At 46.4% G+C, this 24,257-nt stretch overlaps 1 protein-coding gene across 3 annotated transcripts in view; it reads left to right on the plus strand.

The window, feature by feature from the left end:
- The window catches only part of P3H2 (prolyl 3-hydroxylase 2), a 64,975-nt gene that overhangs the window by 5,295 nt on the left and 35,423 nt on the right, over positions 1-24,257 (plus strand). The window contains exon 1 of one of the 3 annotated variants that reach the window (XM_085587178.1): positions 1,397-21,493. The exons of the other annotated variants lie outside the window; for them this stretch is intronic. Coding sequence (XP_085443304.1) covers positions 21,410-21,493 — 84 coding nt within the window. The 5' untranslated portion in view covers positions 1,397-21,409. Of the gene's footprint in view, positions 1-1,396; positions 21,494-24,257 lie in introns of those variants that run through there. 3 annotated transcript variants of the gene reach the window in all.

Here is a 24,257-nt window from a genome sequence, read left to right on the forward strand (position 1 = left end):
GCTATCCCTTCCTGTGTCTGAGATGTTCTTCAGTTCCATTACCATCATGACTTCATGTGTTGCAAGCATAAAACAATAATGTTTAGGTTTTCTGTGTTGTAGGAGAGACTGTTTATTTGTTCTTTAAAGCTGTTCCTTTTTTTCTAAAACAAGGTCTTGTTTGGGGAGAACTTCCACTTTTATCTTCAGTGCTGGGTTTTCCACACTGCAGCAGATGGGGCAGTGCTGGAGACACTGCTGGGAACGTGTCCTTGGTCACACTGGGCTGTCCTGCCCATCCACACTACCAAGATGAAATGCAACAGGCACAAAAATCACTTGATAAAGTGATTTTTGTGAGAGGAGAGAAACAAAAGAGACAAAGAAACAAAAGAGACGAGAAACAAAAGTGGGAGGCCAAATTTCAGGAACACTTGTGATACAGATTATTGCCTGGCTCTAGTTCTGCCTTTGAAAACTCCCTGTTGATGACAATCCAGACCCAAGGGAGGAGAGTTGTGTATGTAAACCTCAGCATTTAACCTCTCCAGTCTAGTGGTTCTGTCCTCTGCCAGTGCTTCTGTGATCTCTCCACGAGCCACATTTGGGTGTCAGAGTGCCTGTACCAACCCTTGGGATGGTGGTTGTTGAGACACTTCAACCAAATCCTTTCTACCTCGAGTAACTACTCACTCGCTGCTCACCTCTGTTTCACAGGGCCAGGGATTTTTGTCTCTGTGACAGAATGTGGATCACCTTCCTAGGGGCTGTGGAGTGATTCTGGATTCACACCAATGTAGTTGCTTAGGGAATTTGGTTTGTTTCACTCAAGGACTGCTGTTTTCCATGAACATTTTGCTCAGTTTTCCTTTGTGCCACAATGCTGCATGGAGCGAAGCAGATAATGGGGTCCTGTCCTGGGTCAAGCCACAGCCTTTGGGGAAATGTGGTTTCATGTGCAGCATCTTGTGGGCAGTGACACAGGATAATGTGTAAAACTTCTTACTTTAAAGTCTTTGGGGGAGCAGCTGTTTCTCACCACAGGCACCACCTGTCCTGCAAGGCCTGCCTGTGCAGTTGGTCTTGTTTTTGCAGGATTTATGTGACATCTCAGATGAAGACCTATAGTAAAACTGTCACATAATCATTATTATTTGGATTTTTACTATTAGTGGTGTTTATTTATCTTCAATCTTGAAAATTGGTATTACTCAGATACTGGATAAATAAACAGATCTGAGACTTAATCTCTTGGAACGTCTCTTTATTTAGATTTTCTGAGAAAGCATTCCTGCTCCTCAGCAGAGGGTAAATGGTAGTGCTCAGAAAGTTAAAATTATTTAGGACAAAAATAAACTCAGTTTATGGGGATGGAAAACTTTTGAGTCTTGATGTTTGGGTCAGTGTCCTGGGTTTAGAGCAGGATATTTAGTCCTGCCATCAGCCCGGGACACTGACCCCACTGCCCCTGCTCCTGTTCTTGCTGATCAGTTCAAATTAAATACTTCTAAAATGTTTAGAGTTGAAAGTATTGTCAGAGAGGGAAAGAGGTGACCCAGTGGTTCAACTCCGCTGCTAGCACATGCAGACTAGCTGCATCTTTGTCATGAAGGCATCTCAGTGTCTTCACAGGAGTCTCAGTCGTAACTTCTTGGACTTGATTATGGGCTTGTGATGTACTAACATTTAGACAAGCTGGTTGTAGTGATTTTCTGCTGGTTTCTTTGGTTTTTTGAGTGTTTGGGTTTGGGTTTTTTTTTTTTTTTTGTGTTTGTTTGTTTTTTTTTTAATACAGCAAATCCAAAAGCAAAACTAAGGTGTTTGCAGTTGGCACATCATTTCAACTGGTAGTGAATTAGCACAGCACTGTCCAGCAAATCAGGATACAACCAGTAAACACCTACTGGTCTTAGACACACTAAGCTCATTTCATACAGCCTAGTAATCATCCATTTGATAGCCAGGGCTGCTCTTTTTGTCTTGCCAAATTCCTCTTTCTCACTTCATAACTATGCAGTTGTGCCAGGGCTTCAAAATCACTATACAGAATAATACAGAAAAGCATACTAATTGTAGACCCAGTGCAGTGGATCCTAGCCTGCAATATTTTGCAGTCTTTTGGAGAAAACAAAGTAACCCTGAATTCCCCCTTATTTCTTGGCAATCATTGGTGAGGTGGCTTGGATGATGGATGAGACAGGTGTGACTCACTTGGTTTGAATGGATTTTTTGAGACCTTGATTTAAAGGCCTTGCAATGCGGGTTGATATCCCAAGTGGGATAACAAAACTGGGCACCAGCAGTGCAGGAGAGCCCAGACTTCTGCTGCTGGGGTGGGACCCAGGAATCTGCCCCTTCCCTGTTCCTGCATCTCTTTAGTTTCTCGTGGTTATTGCACTTTCCCCTGCTGGCTGCTCCTTGGCAGAGCTTTGCTGCTGAGCTGCCCTGTCCATGCGCCTGGGTGTGCTGGGATTTGTTAAGTGGCTTTTTGAGCTGCCTGTTAAATCTCATCCATACGTCTGAGAGCTCTGCTCTGGCTTCTGCAGAGCCTTTTGTTGTCCTTGGCCACAGGAATAACAAACGGCAGCTGATGATGAACTGCATGTGAATGAGCAGTGCAGCTTAGCCCTGCTGAGCAAACTTCTGCCCAGTACTCTTGAGCTGCGGCTGAGGTTTCAGCAAGGATTATTCCAATTTCTTGTACAACTGGTGATTTCATCCTGGATGGCACCAGCAGTGGTGAGAAACCATCCTGTCAGTAGCTGTTCCTTTACTGCCAACCTCCTGAGCAGTGCTGGAGCCTTGCTGGCAGGATTCTGGGCTCAGAGCACTGCTGGGTGTCTGGAGCAAGGAATGGAGGGGTTATTTATCTTAGTTTTTTCCTTTGGAGGTGGTATGAATTAGTCATTGTGATTGGGTTTGTTCCCAAGGAGTGGGAACCCCTGTACTGTGCACAGGCCATGTTTCCATGTGTGTAGTCTGGGCTGGGGCCAGGCTGGGTTGGGATGAATTGAAGTGAACCCGGAGTGACCCAGCTGAGGGCCGTGGGGTTTCTCTGCTGCAGCACTGGGGAAGCTGAGATCAGAACTTGGCCAGTGTGTTTCAGCAGTGAGGGATGGCAGGAAGGAGGGCATGAACTTCCCTGGATGCTTTTTGGTTCCAGCCAATGTATAAGCAATAATAATGGACATTTTTATTTCTTGGCCATGAGCTGGTGATGACTAATGAAGGCAGGGGGTCTGCCTGTGGGTGGGTTCAGGCAGCATAGAGCTGTTCCTCATCAGCCTGTACCTTCTCCTTTCCATGACAACTGGTCAGTTAAACAGACCCTCCAGGGCTGACGTCAAGGGTCAGGGATTTGGCCACCAAATAATTATAGCAACAAAAATAGCATCACTTCCCCACCCCTTCCTTCCCACATGATCCTGCTGAATCCCAACTCATGAATGTCCTTTTTTTTTCTTTCGTGGATGAGAAGCAAAGCCCACATGTATTAGCTGGAACATATGGCAGGGTTTGGCTGCAGCCCATAAGTTGTGAAGGCCAAATATTCATTTGTAGCTTCTTGTTCACTTAAAAAAAAAAAAAAAAAAAAAAAGAGGGGAAAAACGTGTTCTTTCAGGATTGGATGAAAGGCTGAGTCTGTGCTCGTGCTGGGATGGGAAGCAGCTAGGCTGTGGGACAGCACGCTGGCTGTGCTGGTGTGATGGGGAACGTGTCCCCTCAGCCACTGAGAGGTGGCCTGGTGGAGTGGCCGCTGTCCCCTGCTCCCTGCCCTAGTTTCTGCTTCTCAGGTCAGGCAGAGTTTGCAGACAGGCTGCTCAGGAGAATGTCACCAGAACCAGGGGTGCAGAGCAGTCAGCAGGTTTTGCACGTGGGTTAGCCACAGACAAGAGAGAATTCTGTCCTTGTAGAACTAAAGATTTTATTAAGGGTCATGGGAACATCTGGGAGAGTGCAGAAAATTTGTGAAGGAGAGGAAAATGAAGGGACATTGTCAGAAATTGACTGTCTGCACCAGAATGTACCTAGTGTACCCAAACTTAAAAAATCAGAAACATCCCAAAAATGCTTGTTAGACACCAACATGCTGCTTTTCACCATGGACTTTCCACAGCAGCTGCAATGGTGGCCTTGATCTCACATCATATTCCTGCAGAAAGATGAGCCTGAGACTGTGCTGCGTCCTGTCAAAGTTAGAGGGGGAGCACATGAATCCGCAGAGCCTTCTCCTTGGAAAAAAAGGGTGGGTAAATCCTGCCTCAGAGGATTGCAGGTAGGGCACTGCCTACACCCACAGCTCTGTGAGGTCAGGGCTGGACTCCCAGGGGTGCAGTGGGGAGATGTGCTGAAGTTCATTGCCCAGGGCAACTTCTTTTGAAGATGGAGCCATCCATATTCCTTCCCTGGAAAGATGAGTGGTGTACCGAGAGAAAGAGCTTGGAAAACTTCAGAAAAAAAAAATCCTTCAGAAAAAAAAAATTCTTCAGAAAAAAAAAAAATCCTTCAGAATATTTACCAAAGGTGTTGCTGTGACTGCCCAGAGACTGAAGCTCAGTCTGTTGGTTCCCTTGCTTAGAAAGCTGCCTTTAAATTGGTTTTGCCAAGGCACTGCCTGTTCTAAGGTTTATATATATTCTGGGGCATCTGTGACCTGAGTTATTCTGTGTCTTTGGAAGCAGATGAGAAACTGCAAAGTTTAATTGAAATAGTCTGAAAAGAAGATTTTAGTGAAAGGGAGGAAAATGTTGTATCTTATCCCCATTTTTCCCATATGGAGCTGCTGGTCTCTCTGTTGCAGGGGCTGAGAATGGACAGCAGTTTTCTTACCTGTGGGCACCACTGATCCTGGGGATGTGTTTGTTTGCAGGCTGTTAACCAAGAGTTGTGAGATGCACTGAGCTCCAGAGGTGGGTGAGGAAAGGCTGTTTTTGTAGAGGGAACTCATGATGCTTCAGGAGAGGCTTTTATTGCATGGTGTTGCAGAGTCCTGCTCTGTGCTGCTGAGAGCAGGTGGTTGGGGCAGGGTTTGCTGAGTGAGTGGTGCTGGTGCATCTTGTGCTCTCAATTACCCCAGTGCACTCAGCACACTGTGTAGGCACTGCAGGATGCTGCTCTAACTGCAGATCCCATTGTGGGCTGCTGGGGAAGCTGGTCACCGCTGTTCCCTTTGCTTTAAATCTCTTTTAAGGTCTTTAAAATGTCATTTAAATGTCTTTTGGCACATGGTTGTTCCTTGGTTGGGAGCTCTATTCCATTTTCTTTAACATAAGTGTTGCACCGTGGTACCCAGGTGGCTCTGCTGCATCTCTGGAGTTGTCACCCCAGGGTCAGTCACAGACTCCTCCAGCCAGCTACCTTGGCTCACTGCAGTGCTGCTCAGTAAAACTCAGTTTCAGCTTGATTCCTGCTACAAGGCAGGCAAATACCAAATAAAACAGTGATGTGCCACTTGAGGAAGCAGCTTGCCCACTCAGCTGTCAAGTGCACATCCCTTTTGTGCAACCTAGGCTGGGCTGCAGGATTGTGGTGGCTCACTGTAGGCATGTGCTGTGTGCTGTGAGGATGCAAAGGACATCCTCAAGCTCCCCCAGAGCTGTTTCCTCAGGTAATATCCATGTCTCCAGCTGAAGCTGGGCCCGGACTGGCTTCATGCAGCACTTTTGCCTGCATGGGGAGCTGAAGCTGTTGCACCCCTCCCTATCTGCCATCAGCATGACCTTTGTGTGCTCTCCCAGCCACCCTTCCTGCTGCTGGAGTTTGCTCTCCACCACCCAAACTGGCAGAATCGTTCTCACTGTACCCTGAGCATTCCCTGACCAGACTCACCACCCTCTGCAGGGGCAGATCCTGTGCACACTCAGTGCTTTAATTAATGCTGGTTCAGGTCTCATTCCTGTGGCCTCAGTGACTTGGGTGTAACAAAAGCTCCACTTGGGACATCAGTGCCTGGTTGTTCCCAGTGCAAGCACTGTGAGAGGAGGCAGCTCTGCAAGGACTGCTCTGCAGAGGACAAGGCTGTAGCTCCCCAATGGCCTGGGATGTGCAGGGCAGTTTCAGTTCTGGCAGCTGGACTCTTCCAGGAGATAGCTGAAGCTCTGGGAGTTGGAGTAGGCTATGATTCTTTAAATGTTGCCAAACTCAGAGCTGAGCTTAACAAAAGAGATTTTCCTATCTTGAGAGAGTGATTCCAACCTGATTACTGTTTGGGTTGTTCAACAGAACAGTCCCTAGAAAATTACTTTTGCAATGTAGCACAAGGCTTCTCACAGTGGCATTTTTAACTCCAAATCACCGTTTCTTTAATCCCTATGCTTCTGTTTTCCAAATATATTTTTGGATCCTTGCTGTGAAATCTGGCTAGAAGACAGACTCATAAATAAACCATTTTTAGCTTCTTACAGTTTTTGGATCAAACCAAACCAGGTAGAGAGACCTGAATGACCATTAATCTGGACTTTCTCTTTGAAAGTTACAGCTCTTAAAGTTGTCACTGACTTGCAACAATCAGTGCACTCAGATATCTTGAAAAGCACAGTGTAGAAGCCATAGTGTCCTTCATGATGCTTTTGAGAAGTATTAGATAGTGAAGGTTTGCATGTTTCAGGCTTATTGTTTACATTCCTGTCCTTCTGCTGCTGTTTTATATGGTGGATGTTACAGGTCAGTTCCTAAGTGTTGGAACCCTGCTCAGAAAGGGTTCCAGGTCCTTTGGGATCTTCTGTGCTGCTCTTTGGGGTTGCCTTGGTATGGCAGCCAGCCTGTGCCGAATAACAAAGTCCTGCTGAGTAGGATTGCCAGCTGAGCTCTTGCATGCTCTAGGTGTGTGTTACTGGCTTTTCTTGCATGCACAGATGTGCATGGAGCTGGGGAGATGGACAGGAAAACCCTCCTGGTGTTTGCCTGTGCTGCACACCTGAGATGGGAGGGAGTGCTCAGGTGTGAGAGCTGGCAGTGCTTAGCCCCTGAGTGAGGGATTATTTCATCAGGCTAAGAAAGTTCTCAAGCCCAGAAAGGACTGTGTTTGGGAAGTGATCAGGATTACTGTGCCAAGTGAATGCTGATGTTGCTATCAGTGCTTTTAAGTGCCACTTGGTCAATAGTGGCACAGCTGGGTCAATAGTGCATTATGTCAACCACTTTACTGGCCATCTTATTTAAGACACTTAATGGCAGCTTTGGAAGTTATTCTCTGCTATTGAGGGAGGAGAGCTAAGCCCAGACAGCTGAGAGTTCAGCTGTATTTAATTTTGCTGTTTGCTCTTGAGTCCTAGGGCTGGAAAGGTAAAAATTGTAGGAAGACAAGGAAGGCAGAATCTGCTTTTCTTTTCATAGTCTTCTCTGTGTCAGGAGGATCATCAGGCATTTTGGAGGTTATCCTTGTAGACTCCCCTATTGCAAAACTGCAGTAGAATTTTGGCTGTGCTGTATTCTCCCTTTTGTGTGCCAGCAAGTTTGGCCCTCTGCTCTTATCTACACTTACTGCTTTAGCAGTCCTGAGCATGGAAAACTAGATCTGCTTTTGCTTAGCACTATAAGCCAAAAAGCAGCACTCAGTTATCTCTTGTTTCAGAGCCAGGGTGCTGCTGAATGCAGAGACTTTGTCCAACCAGTGACAGGTGACAACAGAAGGATGTCAGTGCTAGGGAATTTCAAAGAGAGATATGTACCAAAGGCTGCTGAAAATAGCAGGGTTTGAAGCCTTCTGAGCTGCACACTTTGATCTTGGTCCATGCTGAGGACAACTGCTCTGACTGATGGACTGCACTGTAAGCTGGTGATGGATTTAGCAGAGTCCTCACAGATGTCTGGATTTGAGACCTGCTCATATTAGCAACAAAGCAGTGTAAAATGTCTAGTAGTGTATCTGTCCTTTAATCTGAGAGCACTGAGATGGAGGTTGTTAGGATAAACGGAAGGGAGTGTGACGCAGCTTATTCAGAAAGAAAAAGAGCTGAAGTGCTGCCTGTATTTGCTGAGGACTCACATCTGTTCTAATGACTCAGGTTGATGCCTGATGACTTACTAAGGCACAGCTGCATTGTGCATTGAACGTGTGTGTTGAATCCAGCCTGTGGGGTTTTCGTTCTGCACAGTGCTCACATGGGATCTGGCAGAGCTCAGGCTCAGATGCAGCAACAGCCTGATGGTCCCAACTGTGTTTTATTTGGGAGTGTGTGACCCAGACACCAGGACAGGAATGGCTGGGCTTGCTCCAGCCCAGCACCCCATGCCCTGATGTGCCCATCTGTGGGATGGGTTTGATGTGCAGTAATTGCACACCAGGCATTGTGAGACGTGGCTGACATCACACATTTGGAGAGTGGCAGATGCACTGCATGGTGTCCCTGCTCTGTGAGTCAGTTCCAGCAGGAACAGCACACACAAACAGTAGCAGATTAATTAAAGATGTCCTGTTCTGCAGAAGGCCAATTATGGAGCAGTTTGCTCAGAGTCAGTAGTGCTGCCTGGCTTATTAGCAGGGCATGAGCTGACTGTCCCCTCAGAGGAGAGCAGTCATCCAGCTGTGGCAATTCACTGCCACAGCTGTCCTGTACGTCCAAGAGGAGATGTAGATGTCAGCCCCGCAGGTCCAGGGCAGGTCAGCTTCCAACCCTTTGTTAAAGCTGCTCCACAGGCAGTAGAGCAGTGTCTGTATTCCATACAGCAGATATTTGCAGTCAGGTGTTCCTTACTACCTTTGCAGAGATCTCATTGACTTCAGTGCCTTTGGTATGTTTATTCCAGATGTTTCTCCTTGAGCTGCTGTTGCTGCTGTTTAAAGGGCCCTCAAAACCTGATAATATGCCTGGGACCTGGGTAAATTGAGCATTTCGGACGAGTGGGATCCAAAATCATCACCAGGCTGCAGAATAATGGTTGTCCTTGTTTTAGACCTTCAAAGCCTGATAGGATCATTGTAAAAAATGTGACTCAAGGGTTTTCTTTGGAGTGGTTCCTAAGTTACAAACATTTTCTGATTGGGACCTGGACCGAGTGTGGAAAGCCAGCTGCCTTGTCCAGGGGCAGCAGCTTGCATTTAACAGGACTCATCTGGCTGAGGATGAAGGGTGAAGTGTCCTTAATGTCCTAATGTCCTAAACCAAATCCCATCCCTCTGCCACACTTAATGGCCCAACAGGCCATTTATGTCCAAATGCCATAAATCCTACTCTATAGCTCACCATAATTTACCCTGTGAATCTTTTCTATGCACATCCCTATTTCTTTCTGGTGAACCTCACCAGAAAGACCCCTACAATCAGCATGAACTACTGCAAGGAGAGTCAGACTCATCAGCCATAGGGCTCAGCAGGGCTGACAGCTCATCTTGTCTCAGCTGCACTGCTTGAGGAGAGTTGCTGAGAGGGATTCTCCCTTTCCAGCAAGGCTTTATCTATTTTTCATATTGCTTTACTATAAACAAACAAACAAAAAAATCATTGCTGGAAAAAGAATTACTTCAACATCCACTGAGATTTATTTTGGAAAGCTGATACTCTGCTTGATTTCAAATTCACGAGATGAACTGAAATTTCAGCTCTGGTGCATATTTCAATTTGTCTTCCACCCATAAGAGAGCTGAAAAAGAAATGTAAGCAAGAAAAGTGGGGCAGAGAAGAGAAGTAGCAAAGGAATTGGGGAAAGGAGTCACAGCATCAAATGTGTTTGACAGACTCCTGTGCCAAACTGTAGGAGGGGGTCATGGGGACACTGTTGTGTTGAGGGGCACTTGCCTGTACCAGGGTTTGAGGAGGATAAGTAGTGATGGGTTTGTTTGTTTTGAAAGGAGGAACTTGCCAAAAGGTTAGATTTGAACTTCTTCCTGTTGAAAACTGGAGCAAGAGTTCCTGCTGGGACTGAAGCTGCCAGGCAGGCACTCTGTGGCTGGGAAAGAGGGAGCTGATGGTGATATCTCACAGGGTCTAAACCCTGCACAAAGCAAACAGTTGCTGTTCATGTCTCTCAGCTTGTCACTTTTGAAGGTTTTGAAGGCCATGTAGCTCTGCTTTCACTCCCTAAAGCCTGTGTGCCAGGTGTATGGAAGAGCCAGCACTGTCTCACAGGGGATGTGGTCCTTCCTCAGGAGGGACTCATCCTCCAGGCCAGGCAGGCAGAGAGATTTAACCAGGGTTATTCTCCAGTAGTGTGTGCATTGGGTTTTCACATTGCTGAAACATGTCCAGACATTGTTATTGCTTTTTCTCCTAGTTTATAGTAGAAGATTTCATATTTACAGTAAGACACTGGTCTTCAGCAGCAAGCATAGTCACATTTCTTTTCTGAACTACAGAGACATGGATTGCTGCAGCAGAAAATTCACAATGATTGGTGTTTTGATGGTTCCCATGTTAGCAATTGGGAGCATCATAGCCTGTACATAAGCACCTTTTCTACTATAAAGTGAGGCTTTCCAAGAACTTTTGGCTTTTGCCTTAGCAAAAAGGATATACTTCCCTGGCATGGGATGCAGTACCCCAAACTCTGCTTTACCCCAGACATACATCTTTGTATCCAGTTGCACAAGAGTTAGTGTGTTAAACTGCTGTGTGGTATCTTCCACAGAGCTGGGCAGGGAGGTTTGTAAATTTGGGAGCTCTTGGAGCTTGTTTGTGCATGCACACTCATGTGCACTCATGAGTGCAGAGCCTTAGGAGCGAGTGTAACAGCTGTATTCCTTGAATCTTTCCTAGTTCCTCAGTAGAAGAAAACTTGCCAAAAATACGGCACCCTGAAGTTGTAACTGCTCTCTTTGTTCTCATTTGCTCATATCTCCAGAGGAATGAAATCATTTATTTGATTTGCCCTGCTGCTTCACACTCCTGCTTATGAATGGCTGGGACAAGACTGGGAGTATGAATAGCCTGGCTTGGAAAGATGTGTTCACTTGCACGTTGGTGTCCAAACAGAGTAGCTGGCTCTGAAATCCTATCAGTAAGGCTTCTGAGTAACTTAAAACCCTTCTCGTAGATGCTTTGAATTTCTTCCACTCTGACATTGTGTAAGCCCCTGTTGAAGTTTCATTACCTCAGTAACCACAGAAAAGCAGCCAGCCTTTTCACTGAAACCTTCCCCACAAAGGTCTGGATTCATTCCCTCACCCCCCTTTTACCTTGAATGCAGAGCACAGCTTATTGTAGTTTAAGTAACAGGGGAGAAGGCCAAGACTGCATATGGATGTGGGTGGCATCATGCTAAGGAAGTAAGAATGTGTCCTGACCCCTGGCTATCTCTGTGCCACTCTGCACTAAATGTGGAAGGAGACCTGTATAATTTTCAACATAATTAGGATATTCAGTACTTTCTTTAGAGTAGCTTATAACAGTTCAGTCACAAACAGCTGCTGTTTCATGGGCCATTCTTGGTATTTTCTGTGCTTTAAATAACTCCAGAGTTTCGTGATGTGCTCTGGTGAGACTTTTCCCTACTTTCTCTCTAAAATTTGTTTCAGAGCCTTGTGTATTGAGTCATTGATTCACCATTGGTTTAGCAGGGCATTGTGGTGTGAGCAGTCAGAAGATTTCTCTATTGCTCATTCTCTTAGGGGCAGTATTCCTGGCAGAGGAACTACAGCCCTCCCCAGAATGGTACAAGTCCTCCTCAGCACAAATATCCCCTTCCCACATTCACTACCAAGCCCCATCCAGGTTGCTTCTGGCCTGACTCCTCCTGCTACTTGTAATATAGATCAGAAGAGTTACCCAGGAATAAAAAAATGTATTTTTTTGCCAATTTTTCATCTCATCTGGTTGTACCCATGGAGACAACCGCAGTATATGCCACTGCTATGTAGAGAAGCTAAAATATCCTGTTAAAAAATTGAGACAAACCTCTGCCAGCAGCCACTACATGGAGGGCTTTTCCTTGCTGTGGAATACTGCTAGAATATGGGAAAAGTTTTAATTTTTGCATTTTTTTTTCTTGGTTTGGTTTGGTTTTTTTTTGGGGGGGGGCGGTTTGAGTAGCTTAAGCCCAAACAACTGAAATTGATGGCAAACTGAACATCAAGTGAAAAGGTTTTTTATTTGATCCCCACAAGTTACCAGTTTAAATCAAATCCAGTTCTACTTGCTGATGCTTTGAGAGGAAAAGGAAAGACCTTTTTAGACACCAGGCAGTGTGTTACATGTGCCTCCCCAGACACTCTAATTTTCAGCCTTTTTAATATTCAGACACCTATAAAATTAGGGGATTATTTTGTTTGGCACAAGATCATGTCTATTTTCAGAAGCACCCAGAGCTGCTCTAAATGCTGCAGTTACTGCTGCTGGGGGAAATGGTGCCAGGCAGCTGCTTTTCATTTCTAGGGAATTTAAGAAAAATTGACTGTGCTTAGCTGATATTTTGTGTTTAGTAAAACCTTTTTCTCCCTCAAAATTTTATTAATTGCATTATTTGTTGCTTAAGCAGCAAGGTAGCAATCAGGCAGAAATGACTGATGTTATTTGCTCATATGCAATCCAAAGTTGTTGAAGCAAGGAAAGAACATGAGAAGACTTCTCGGTCCTGAGAAAGAAAAGCTCTTGCATCTGGCTGTGCTGTGGGAGATCCAAGGCAAGAAGTTTACCTTAATTGAGTGAATAAGCACAAAACCCCCATCTAACAGCTTTCCTCTTTCATGCTGGTTATGGCTTTTTATTTTCCCTTCTAATGATTTTGTCATGTGTAGTCTGCACAGAGCCAGTGTGATTCTGCTCTGTGCTACAGGATGGGATGCTCAGAGCCAGTAACAGGTGTACAAACTTTTGGAGTTCTTTCATAAAGCCTGGAGTGCTTGCACTGATGTGGTAAATAAATTACTGAGAGTGTACATGTTCAGCAAGGTGAAAGCAGGGAGGAGAGTTCCTGCTCTTGGTTTGTGCCCGTGGTCAGAATCTGCTGGGCATCAGGCACTCACCACCCTGGGAAGATGAAAAGATATGAAAGCACTAAAAATGTGATCATGTGCTTTGCCACACATCACACCGTATCTTGTTAGAGTTACTCAGTTTGGAAGACTTAGAGCCCATAGAAAAAGTTAAGAAAAAGAACCAGAAAAGCAATGTATGGTGGAAGGGTGGCAGTGGGAAATGGACCAACAGGACTTCTCTGCCCTGCTCTGGGGAGCATGAGCCTCTCCAGTGATGTGAAATCCATCCCTTTCTTAATTTGTTCATTAATTTCTGTGGTGTAGCTATTGAAGCTATTGAAGCTCCTGTGCAGGTGGGAGGGTTTGCTCTGCACATTTTCATTGCAAGTAACTGCAGAAGGAAAGAGGCTTCGCCACACCACACGGGGGCTGAGCTCTGTATGTTGGCGGGAGGAAAAGAATTCTCTTCATTAGCAAGCTGTGAATGTTTGCACTAAACGTGTTGTTGTGAATTGACTCCTGCAATTCATGTCCTCCCCATGCCAGATGCTGTCAGGCTCATCAGTAAAGCCATTATTGGCCACTGTCATTTTGGTTAGACCTGACCAAACCCACCCACATGGGGGGCGAGGGAAAAAAATTCTTGGTGCATACACACTTATAAATGGGTGAGATCAAGACACACACTCTTGGTCTTGTTTTTATTGTTCCAAAGACAGAAGTTAGCCATGTCTTTGTGAGGATGCTGGCATTGCCCTGGGTCCCTCTCTGGCTGATATCCAGGAAAACATTTTACCATAAAAGCTGTGCTGCTAGGGCTGCTTCCCTGAGACAGATGACATTTCACCCTCCTTGCTGAGAAAGCCTTGCTGTAATCTGTTAGATAAGGAAGGTATTTTTATTTCACCTCCAAATACACTGCTTGCTCAGAGCCTGGCTCAAACTGCCACAACTGCACATTTTTGCAAGGAGAGGGGGAGGCTCTTGTTTACCACAGATGCTGATTTTACCCCCTGACAGCTTGCTGAGTCACACAGATGCAGCCCAGACATGATGTAGGCTGCATCTCAGACTTCCCAGGTTTTTCCACCCTTGCAGACCTCCCATTCTGGTTCCAGCTAAAAATAGAATTGAGAGACTTGATTCATCCTCCAGAGAAAGAGCAGGGGAATGACCTGGATTTTCATGTCTTTTCCATGCAGGAACTGAAGTTCCAAAGGCAAACATTGGTGTTGGCTCTTGGAGAGACGATTGGCTTCCTGCTTCATTCCTGGGGACTCAGGACACTTTCTAACTGCACATTTTGGGCTGTGTGCTAGCTCCTGTGGCACTTAGAGATGGGAAACCTTGCTGGGCTGGGAATTTGCTGTGCTGCTGATTCAGGAAGGCAGATGGGGAAGATGCTGGAAGGTGCCTGTATTGTGATGTGTGACCAAGCTGTCTCCAGGAAGAGCTTCTGTGCTTCTTTCACAACTTCAGTGATAAGCAGCCAGCCTGGAGCAGAGCCTGGAAAATGTAGAGAGTCATGGGCTTTTTCATTCCTGGTTGTGCACAGCTTCTTCATCTTGGCCCTTGAGAAAGAGCAGAGCTCTGGTTTATTATTTTCCAGCTCACAGCCAAGGCAGACTAGCCTCATGGAAACTGGATCCTTGGGGAAGGAAAGTTTAGAGGGTGTTGGTTTGTTTCCTTTGCCATTTATCTTGCTTGAGGAGATGATGGACTGGGAATGAGGCAGGTATATCACCATCTGAATAATGTGGATTGCCTAGTGCGTTTTGGGATGAATCCCAGTTTCCTTTGGCTTTTTTTATCCTAAAACGGGTCAAGTGCTTATGTGAATTTCACCAAGTGACTTGTTGGTGCTTCTCAAGCAATAGAGCTTCAGTTGAATGGAGGCATGTTTCCCAGCATGAGGAAGGAGAGGCTCCCGAGTGCCCTGGGTGGCAGCAGTAAGTCAGGCACACGTTGCAGGTACCAGCTGAGGAGAAGGCTGGTGGAGACAGTGGTGCACCAGTGCCTGCCTGCCCTGACACACTGATCTTGCTCTACACATTCATGTCTTCTCTGTTTTCAAAGATGTCCATTATAGCAGTCCCCCAGCTCTTTCTCATCTCTTTTCCCTTGTCTGTACCCTTGGGTTCGACTGGGTGCCAAGGGGCAGCACAAAATCAGAAATGCCTGACCAACACAGGGCTCCTTTGACTTCTGGTTTCAGGAGGAGGCAGAGTTGGGTGAGAAACAGTTTCCTACCTGGAATTTCCTGTTTGGGTGCTGGGAAGGTACTTAGGGATTCCAATCTTAATTACGAATTTTCTGTTCAGTTAAGATCCTTCCCAGATAAACTTGAGACCAATACCAGATGTGTCACAAACATTCTGCTCCTTTGAAGCTCCTTGCAATAACAGGCTGTGGACATGCAGTGCAGCGCAGAAACTACTTTTGAAAACCTACTTGTCCCAGGCTTTTTGTTATTGCTGTTGTTACTCTTAGGAACATTTGTGTGCACTAGAAAATACATGATTAATGGTATTGGGGAAGGAGGAGGAGGTTTGCTTTTGGTTTTTGTTTTTATGCAGCTGACAGAGAGAACAGCTGTATCCAGTTACAATAAAGGTCCCCAAGAGTGGCCAGCACTGGGCACTCAAGGAGAGACAGAAAAACATGTTCAGAGCACAAACAGGATGCTTGTTTTCACTATAAAAGGCAGTTAGCAATTACAGTGCTTCATTAGGAACTGCGGCAAATGATCTGGCCTGGCAAATTTTCTGAATTAAAAGTGCTCAAGATTGTTCAGAAATTGTAACTAATTCCTACAGATCATAGATTCATGTGAATGCTGCATTGAGTGAAAGATTAAAAACTTCTATAGTCCAGCCATCTGCTTGGGATGGGTACATGCCAGATTATTATATGTGTTTTTAAAATCCTCCTGAGGAGAATCCTGAATTCCCAAAGAAAATGACCTTGAAGTTGGGTATTCTTTATCCTGATACCTAGATAAACATTTGTACGTGGTACAAACAAAGCCAGTGGCTATACTCTGGTTCCTCATCAGCTTTCTTTTCCTATGTCAGCCTGCATCTGTAGTGTGTTTCCAGCTCCCCTCTGTGTTTTCAATTCTAGCTTGAGAAAGCCAACTGCTTTCAGTCCTCCTTCCTGAACCAGACCTTCCAGAGTATTTTTCTCTTGCCTCCTGTCCGTGCCCCAGCTGTGCTGGGTGTGTTTTTAACTTGGTTCCACTTTCCCCAAAGCACAGACTTTGCATTTCTTGCTGCTGGTGTCCTGCAGTGGGAATGCCAGGACTGATGCTGCTGTGAGATAGGCTGTTTGCAAAAGCAGCCCACATTCTTTGGGTTATTCTAGCCCTTACATTTCTGCAGAAATCAGATCATTTGCAGGGCACCTGTGGCCTTTGTGTTTGTAGGTCCAAGGCTGAGTTAAAGGGAAGAGTGCTTGTGAAAGGGCCCTTCCTGCTGAGGGAGGCTCTTCCTTGTCCCAGGCATGGGCCGGGGGGATGCTGCCCACCCGAGAACACTGACAGCATGTGCAGATGTTTTGGGGACAATGGGATGGACAAAGGCAGCGTTTCCTGTCTGAGTAGGTCTATTTGCTGAGGAAGGTGGTTTCAGGGCCAAAAGAGCAAGAGCAGAAGAGTCTCTTGGGTGGTTTATGGCAGTGTTTTTCCAGAGGAGATGCTGATTTAATACTTCCTGTTGTTCAGTGGGATTCTGCAGTTCCCAGGGCAGGAGAGTTCATGGTGCTGAGCCCTTGTGTAATGGGGGGCAGTGCAATGGCCACACGTGCTCCCCACGCCAGCAGATGTGGGAAATGCTGGGTGCTGCTGCCTGTCAGGCTGGAAAACACTGCCAGATTCATGAGGAGGTCTGGAGGGCAGGGGCAGAACTGCAGGGTATTGCTCTGGAAGCAGCTGGCACTGAGGGAGCCTCCTGCCTTGCTGGGAGCTGGGGAACAGGATAAGGTCATAGCAGGGCTCTGAGCCAGCTCCACAGCTCCATGAAGTTGCAAGTGCTGGTGAAGACAAGAGTTCCTTAGTGTTCTACTTATAAGCAAATTCCCCTGCACTGGATTATGAATTATCAGATCCAGACAGAGGAAGTCTCTCATAATTCTCTTCCTCTGAGGTAACGCAGATTCTTTGTGAATTAACTTGTTTTACAAACTAGAAGCACAGGATACAAAAACAGTGGTTAAGAATCTCCTCCAAGTAGTACTCCGGTGGATGGAAAGTTAATGTAGGTCAGACAGCTGTGCCAAATCCCAGCTATCCAAACTGGGTAGCAGACTTTCTGCTTTCCTGTATCCCTTCACATCCTAGATGATGTAAGCACCAATAAGCAGCTCAACACGTGTCTATTCCAATCATGTCAATGGATAAAGCCACACAGAATTTGTGCTCCTTGGGCTAAAGTTGTCTTTGGAGAGCTGGAGATGTGTTTTCCACTCCTCCCCTTCACTCTGTTATCTCCAGAGAGAGCTGATAACCTGTCTTCCCTTCCTCCTGGTTTTTTACTTGCCATAAACTGCTGATAGACAATAGCAGTCTGTGATGAGCTGTCACAGAACAGGGTTATCATCCCATACCACTGCAAAAGTGACAAATATTTGATACCATTTGTTTTTTCCTTTTTCCCTTTTCCATTTTCCATCCTATAGTGAAGTTAAAGTTCACTTGTTTCATTTTGTCAGCCTTCCCAGCAGCAAGTAGTGCTTGGCAGGGTAACACTGAGAGTTCATGGACCAAAAATTATAAATACCTTGAAATTTAGGTTGCATGCTCCAAATTTCAGTTTTTATAGGGAAAAAAGTATTGTTTCACATTACAGAAGGGAAGTGGAGAAAATCAAATGCTTCAAGCAAGGTCTTGTCCAGGAATGGAATCCAAATAAGTGCTGTCAGCTTGTGGCCTCTACAGACAGAGGCAATTTGGGAGGGGGACATGAGCTCAGCACTGCACTCCTGTGTCCAGGGACTTGGCCCTGCTGCTGCTGGAGGATGGGGAGAAGGGCCAGTGGGAGTATGAAGATGCTGCTTCCAAAATGAGGAAGCCTCCTTAAAAGGAGGAATTAGATGACAAGGGCCCTTCACACTGATCACATGAAGGAGGAGATGGACACATGTGGGTGTCCTCCATAGGTGACCTCTGTGAGTGATGATAATTTATGGAAAGGAGGGCGTGTGCTGGGGGTCCCATCTGGAAAGTGGTTTTCCTGTGAATTCTGGATTGCAATGAAACCTAGGTGGGAGGAGAGGTGTGTGAGTGACATCTATCCTGCAGAGTTTTGGGATGCTCCAGGGTTATTCTGGAGTGTTGACTACCTGGATTTGTCACTTCAGTATAACCACCAAAGTTCTCACCACGTGCACACCTGTGAAATGAGGCTTGTAGCCATGGATAAATTAATTCTATTTGGAATTTTCATCATACATACATAATAAAAAAGACCAGGTACAAACTTGCATAAAATTCTGGATGAGAGCTGTTAGAAAGAAATTTTAGTAGGAGATGAGCAGTGATTTAGTAAAGAGTTGAACTGATATGTTTCTGCTTTTTTAATTGAAAAAATATCCAGAGGAGAAAAAAAACCAACACAGTAAATCTCTTTCAGGAGCTGGACACCAATGTTTAAATACCCGCTTTGGTTTTGCCCTGTGGTGTGAGAGAGTAACCCAGTTCAGCAATATATTCTGATTAATGTGTCAGTTCCCTTCTCTGGAACACGGAGATCAAAGGTTTTTTGAAAATTCTTCCTTCCCACATGGAGGGCTATTCCTGGTGTTATTTTTGGAACTGGGGTTACCAGAAGTTTTCCAGGAAGAAAATTGCAAATCTCAGTGCTCTGTGGGCCATCTGCTTAATTTAATTTTTTTTCTTACACGAGACACTTTGGAGCCTCTACACAACCAGACAGTCGTGTTGACTGATTCTGGCGTGTCGCAGAACAAGCACCTTGTAGCCTGAACCAGATGTGGGGAGGCTAATGAGGTGTCTGTAACCTGAGTGTGAAAACCTGAAGCTGCAGCAAAAATTTGGAATTTGATAACTCTTGAGGTAATGGAAATTAGTGCTTTAGGCAGAAGAGAAAGTGCATGTTTGGGGTAAAGTGCTATTAAAGGCAATGAAGCAGTGCATTAATTAGAAATTAGGGATATTACCTTGAGAGTTGAATACTGACTAGAAAGTGAGGTCCCTGGCAAAACTTTTGTGATATACTTCTTTCTATTTGGTTACTTTTAACTGATGAAAAAACACAGCTTGCAAACATGGAGTTTAAATCCATAGTCCACGTTTACCTGGAGTATGATTTCCTCTCTTGCACTGGGAGCCAGAGCAGTGCTGGTGGGAATTGTGGTGAGTCCCTGCACAGGGTCTGGAGCTCAGGAGCGGGCCATGAGTGGTGACACACTGCCACTTCTCACACTAGTCACATGTAGATGGAAATGGGGGCATTAGGGAAAGAAACTATTTTGGAAGCCACCTTTGGGATGCTGGATTTTTCTTCTGCTTTGGCAGGAGCAAGAAAACTCAGACTTCCAGCTGGTCCCTTCAGACCACTGTCAGTCATTTTGACATACTTGGACCTCCAGCCCTATAGCTCAGATCTGTTAGTGACAGTATTTTTCTCTTTACCTGACCTTTTGACAGCTCATTTGGAATGGGAAAGCTTGTTGGGCAGCACAAGAATCAGCCACTCTCATTAGCTGGAGATGTGGCTTTGCCTTCACTTTTCTGGTTCTGGATCCTTGACATGCTGACAGTGGGGCACATCCCACCATCCCTGGATAGCTGGGAGTCTGAAAGCTATCTCCTCAGAGCTGAGACAGGTCCCCCATAATCCCAGTGCCCATTGCCTCCCTGGGAGCTGAGCCCAAGGACTGGTACCAGATGGGGCAGCCCAGGACATGCAGTGCACACTGTTGCCCATGTTGGTGAAATCAGGGCTGTCCTGTGCGGTGGTTTTTAATCTGAAAATTGCAATTTGGCGTTCCCAGGGGTTTCAGGCTGCAAAGATCTCCCTGTTCTCCGGGATGGGATTCCTGCATGCTTGCAGCATAGCACAGGTGTTGTGAGCTGGAGTGGGGACAAACTGCTTGTGCCTGACCTGGGGCTGTTAAACTCCCCTCAGATATGCAAAACTACACTGAAATTTGAATGCAAAATTTTTGTAGCATCATTCTCATAAAATATCAAGGAATGTTTTTATCATCTCTTAGAAATAGAAGGAAAACCCCCATTAGCTTGGGGTGTCTTGCACCCAGGCACTTCACGTGTTACAACTATCTAGACAGATAGAAATAACTACTTTAAATCATCCCTCTTGCTTAGGGCTTTTGCGTTCCATTGGGAGAGGTTCTTCACTCTCTCACTCATATTCCTTTGAGAAACTTCATATGTTTGTTTTCGTCTTGTCTGTTTGGCATGCTGAAGCAAAATGATGTGATTGACCTTTAGGGTTACAGATGAAGCCTGGTTTCCGATCCTTGTTAATTTAGGATAACTGCAGGAAAATCTCAGAAGCACTGAGATTGATATTTCAGATGAAAGCAGAAGCTGAATGGCTTGAAGAGGTTGAGCACTTGGGAAGTTTGTAAATATTCAACTGAGAGGAGAAGAGCGTGTGTGTGTGTGTGTGTGTGTGTGTGTGTGTGTGTGTGTGTGTGTGTATGATTTACTGGGTGTCCTTGGCAACCTTCGCCTGTTTATTGGAGCAGAGCAGGAATAGCCATTACGAAAAAAAAAAAAAAACCCAAAAAAAAACCAACCAAGAAAAAACAAAAAAAACAAAATAAAACAAAAAAAAAAACACCCCCAGGAAATCTTTTTAAGTTTTGCTCCTGCGGCGCTCCCCGGTGATCCCAGCCCAGCCCCGGCCCGGCGCTGCTCGCTCCGCAGCTGCTCCCGCTGCCTGTGGGAGATCCTCTTGGCATTTTTCTCAGGGATCTCGGAACGTGCCTGCAGCACCATGTGGATCACATGGAGCCATCCCAATTCCCCGTCCGTCCGTGCGATGGAAACCTGCCCATCCCTGTTGTCCGCTAGGCCCTCCCAAGGGAGGGAGAGAGAAGGGAGCAGCAATATCCGAGTTCAGCTCCGAGGGGCTGTGGAAAACCAGCCTCTCTCCTGTGCAATCTGCTGTAATAAACATCAGCCCAGAGCCTGGGACAGAGGGATAAATCCTCCAAGACTCTGCTGAGGGGCCACTCCACGTCACCATGGCCCTGTCATACAACGCTGAATATTCAGCGAGGTTGTTGCTGTCAAGTGTTTTGGTTTAAGCATCAGGCTGACCCTGCTGCGTGCAGCATCCCTGTGTGCTCGCTCAGCCCCCGAGAAGTCGGGGCTCTAATGGAGCGAAGCTGCGGCAATTCACAGGAAAGCACTGGGGTAATTACTGACAAGGCTGTTTACATATCAAGTTCCCTCGCTGTGATGCGCTGATTTGGCACTTTGTACGCAGCTGCCGGTTTAATGCTGAAGCCAGCCTTTTCCCAAGCTCGGCTGTGAGAGAACCGCTTAAAAATGTGTTGCCTAATTGCTGTTGCTTAATTAACAGTAAGAGCATGCCAGCTCTGCATCTTGGCTGTGCCGGGGAAGGGAGGCAAGCAAAACCGGGAGGGGGAAGCTCAGAGGAAGCCTGGAGCACAGTAGGTTTGTGCAGGTCTTAATGATCTGCCAAGCACTGCTGAACTTTTTCACCGGGTGGTAAAAAACTGTTACAATTTTTTCTTTCTCCTCTCCCTTCTTCCAAGCCTGAGAGGCGGCAGCTTGGTACGGTACAGGTTGGAAGGGAAGGTGTTGGGCTTAACAAGTCACAGAGTATTCTGAGTTGGAAGGGGCCCACAGGGATCATTGAGGCCAGCTCTTACATGAATGTCCTGGAGGTTTGTTTCTGCTGCCTCCGTGTTTGCTTTGAGTGTGTGGAGCGTGGGTGTGCTGTGGCTGCACATCTGGGGTCAGTCAGCATGCAGCACTGCAGCACCAGCAGGGTTAGCAGCAGGGGCTGGAAGCAGAGGGGCTGCATTACTGCTGGGCACTCAGGGGTCTCTGCACCCGTGGGGTGGACAAGCCTGGTGCTTCACCCATCTCACTCTTCAGCTCTAATGCCACCTGATTTTTTTTTTTTTTTTTCATTTTTAGTATTTTACTGTCTTGCAGTACTGGACTTGGACTTAGAGAGGTAGGAAAGGCTTGTATAATCTCCTCCTGTTTGCTGCCTGTGCAGGGGTGCTCTCCTGGCGAGCTGGAGGCTGAGCAGCATTGGCCTGGCTGCCCTTCCTGGTGGGAAGTGCAAACAAGAAGGTGCTGATGTTCAGGCTCAGTCAGCAGCCCCCAGCCAGCCTGTTTTTAGCATTAACTGTCTGCCCAGTGGAAAGGCCACATTCAAGCAGGATATCCCTCTGTGGGTCTTGGATGACTGTGGCATGGATGAAGGTATGAATGAGTGGGTGTTCTTTGCTGCCTGCAGATGTGTATGTGCACTCCTGCCCTTGGAGTTCAGAGAGGGGTTTAGATCCATCTGCAGAAGAGCACTGAGCCTCTGCCGTGGTTAAGTGGCTGTTCAGACTTGGAAGGAAGGAGTGGAACATAAGATCAAAGGCAGATAGATGAGGCTGTAGGTCTCAGACATCTGCTAAGTGCATTGCAATTGGCTGTGCTGCAACATTAAATTCCCAATGCCTCTTGCAGAGGAGAATTCCCATTGCCTGCATTACATGGCAGCCCAAATACGCAGCCTGTGCTGTGCTGCAGTAGAGTTTAATTTTTTTCCAGACCAGCTTTTAATCCACTTACTTTTCAATAGGCCTTTTTGAACATAAATGAATGTAATTAAATGTGTGTTTCCCAGCTGGGTGAAGGCAAGGTAGAGGAAGGCAGATGGCCTGGAAGGGAACACAAAGACTTTGGAACAAGCTGCTGTGAGGTACTCTTACGTGGTTTTTGGACTTCATGAGCATCCAGTGAGGGAGGTGCCAGGGGAAACGTGGGTTATACCCATGTGAATTGCCCTGATCAGAATCCTCCTGTTTGTTGCAGAAGTGCGTGGGACTCATCAGGGGAAGTGGTGAGGAAATGAATGTCTTTGGGATCTTGGTTATTGCTCTGTAGGAGTGTGAACAAGCTGTGCTCTTGCTGTAGATCTGTGGCAGCTGTGTCATCTGATGTGGTGCTGAGCAAAGAGCTCTTCAGGCCAAGGGGTATTGGTGTCCTTCAGTGCTTTACAGGATTTGATGCGCCAGAGTAACTTATAAGATACCTCAGAGTGTGTATGTGAAAGGGAGCATCTGGGTATGAATTCAGGTCAGATTTAATTCTCACACTGCTATGAAGGCAATTCTTCATTTCTTGTTCAAGTGTGGAGCGGATTGATGTGGACCAGTGGAAAATACTTCAAGTCCTTTGACTGGTGGGACAGCAGAGTTCAGTGCCTGCCTGTGATCAGATAAAACATGAAGCTTGCTATATGGACTGAGAAAAAGGAGTCCCACAAATATGTCCATAAGTTGGAGTTGCTTAACAGGACCTCCTGGAACTGAATCTTTGGTTTGTTTGCCCATGATTCTGGGAGGTGAAGTGGGATGTAGTTTCAATGCCTGAGTTCAGTACTTTCAGAACTAGACTGTAAAGATTTTTTGAGGGAATTTCTCTGCAAGCTTTAAAGGGAAAAATCCACAGTTTACCATCAAATCTTCTCCCCAGGACAAGGTTTCTCCCAGCAGTGCTCTCAGAATGTTCCCACGCATGCTGGCCCCAGATCAGTTTGACACTGGAGGAGGCTCAGGGTGCTGCTGGGAGCAGATCAGTGGCCAGGCTGTGCCTGGGGAAGGTGGCATTGGCTCAGGGTCAGCTGCTGGAAGGGAAGGTAGCCTGAAGGCTAAGGAATAGTTAAACTATTGATACCCTAGAGCTGTTGGCCACTGCTGGCTGGTGGAAGATGCTGCATGTTTCTGAAGCTCTGGATTTCTTTCTCTTTTCACGCAGCCAGTGCTAAGGCATTCTTGCACACTGAGGAAACAGTAAATAACTCTCAGGCTGCAGAGCACCAGTTTTGTTTCAGCTGCAAGGTCCTGAGGTGTGTGGCATCTCCCATCAGTGGAGCTGGGAGAAGGGGCAGGAGCAATGTTTTTGAGGCTTTGGTGGCGTGGCTGTGGCTGCCCTGCTCCTTCCCTCGCTGTGGCAGCTGCGTGGGGACAGAGCTGTGCTGGAAGCAGTTTGCTGCCCTCGTGGTGACAGCGTGGAGATGGAGCACAGCTGCTTGCAGGGGTGACAGATGACAGAGCTCCTGCCATGGCCTCCTCAGGCCCCTGGCACCACTCCCAGAGCTGCTGCCTCAAAGCTGCTGGGGGACGAGGTCGGGGAGGGGGTGCAGGGGAGCCAAGGACCCACGAGCTGGGGCAGGGTGACCTCTGG

The sequence above is a fragment of the Lonchura striata genome, chromosome 9 (assembly GCF_050655825.1).
Source record: "Lonchura striata isolate lonStrDom1 chromosome 9, ASM5065582v1, whole genome shotgun sequence".
Taxonomy (NCBI): Eukaryota; Metazoa; Chordata; class Aves; order Passeriformes; family Estrildidae; genus Lonchura; species Lonchura striata.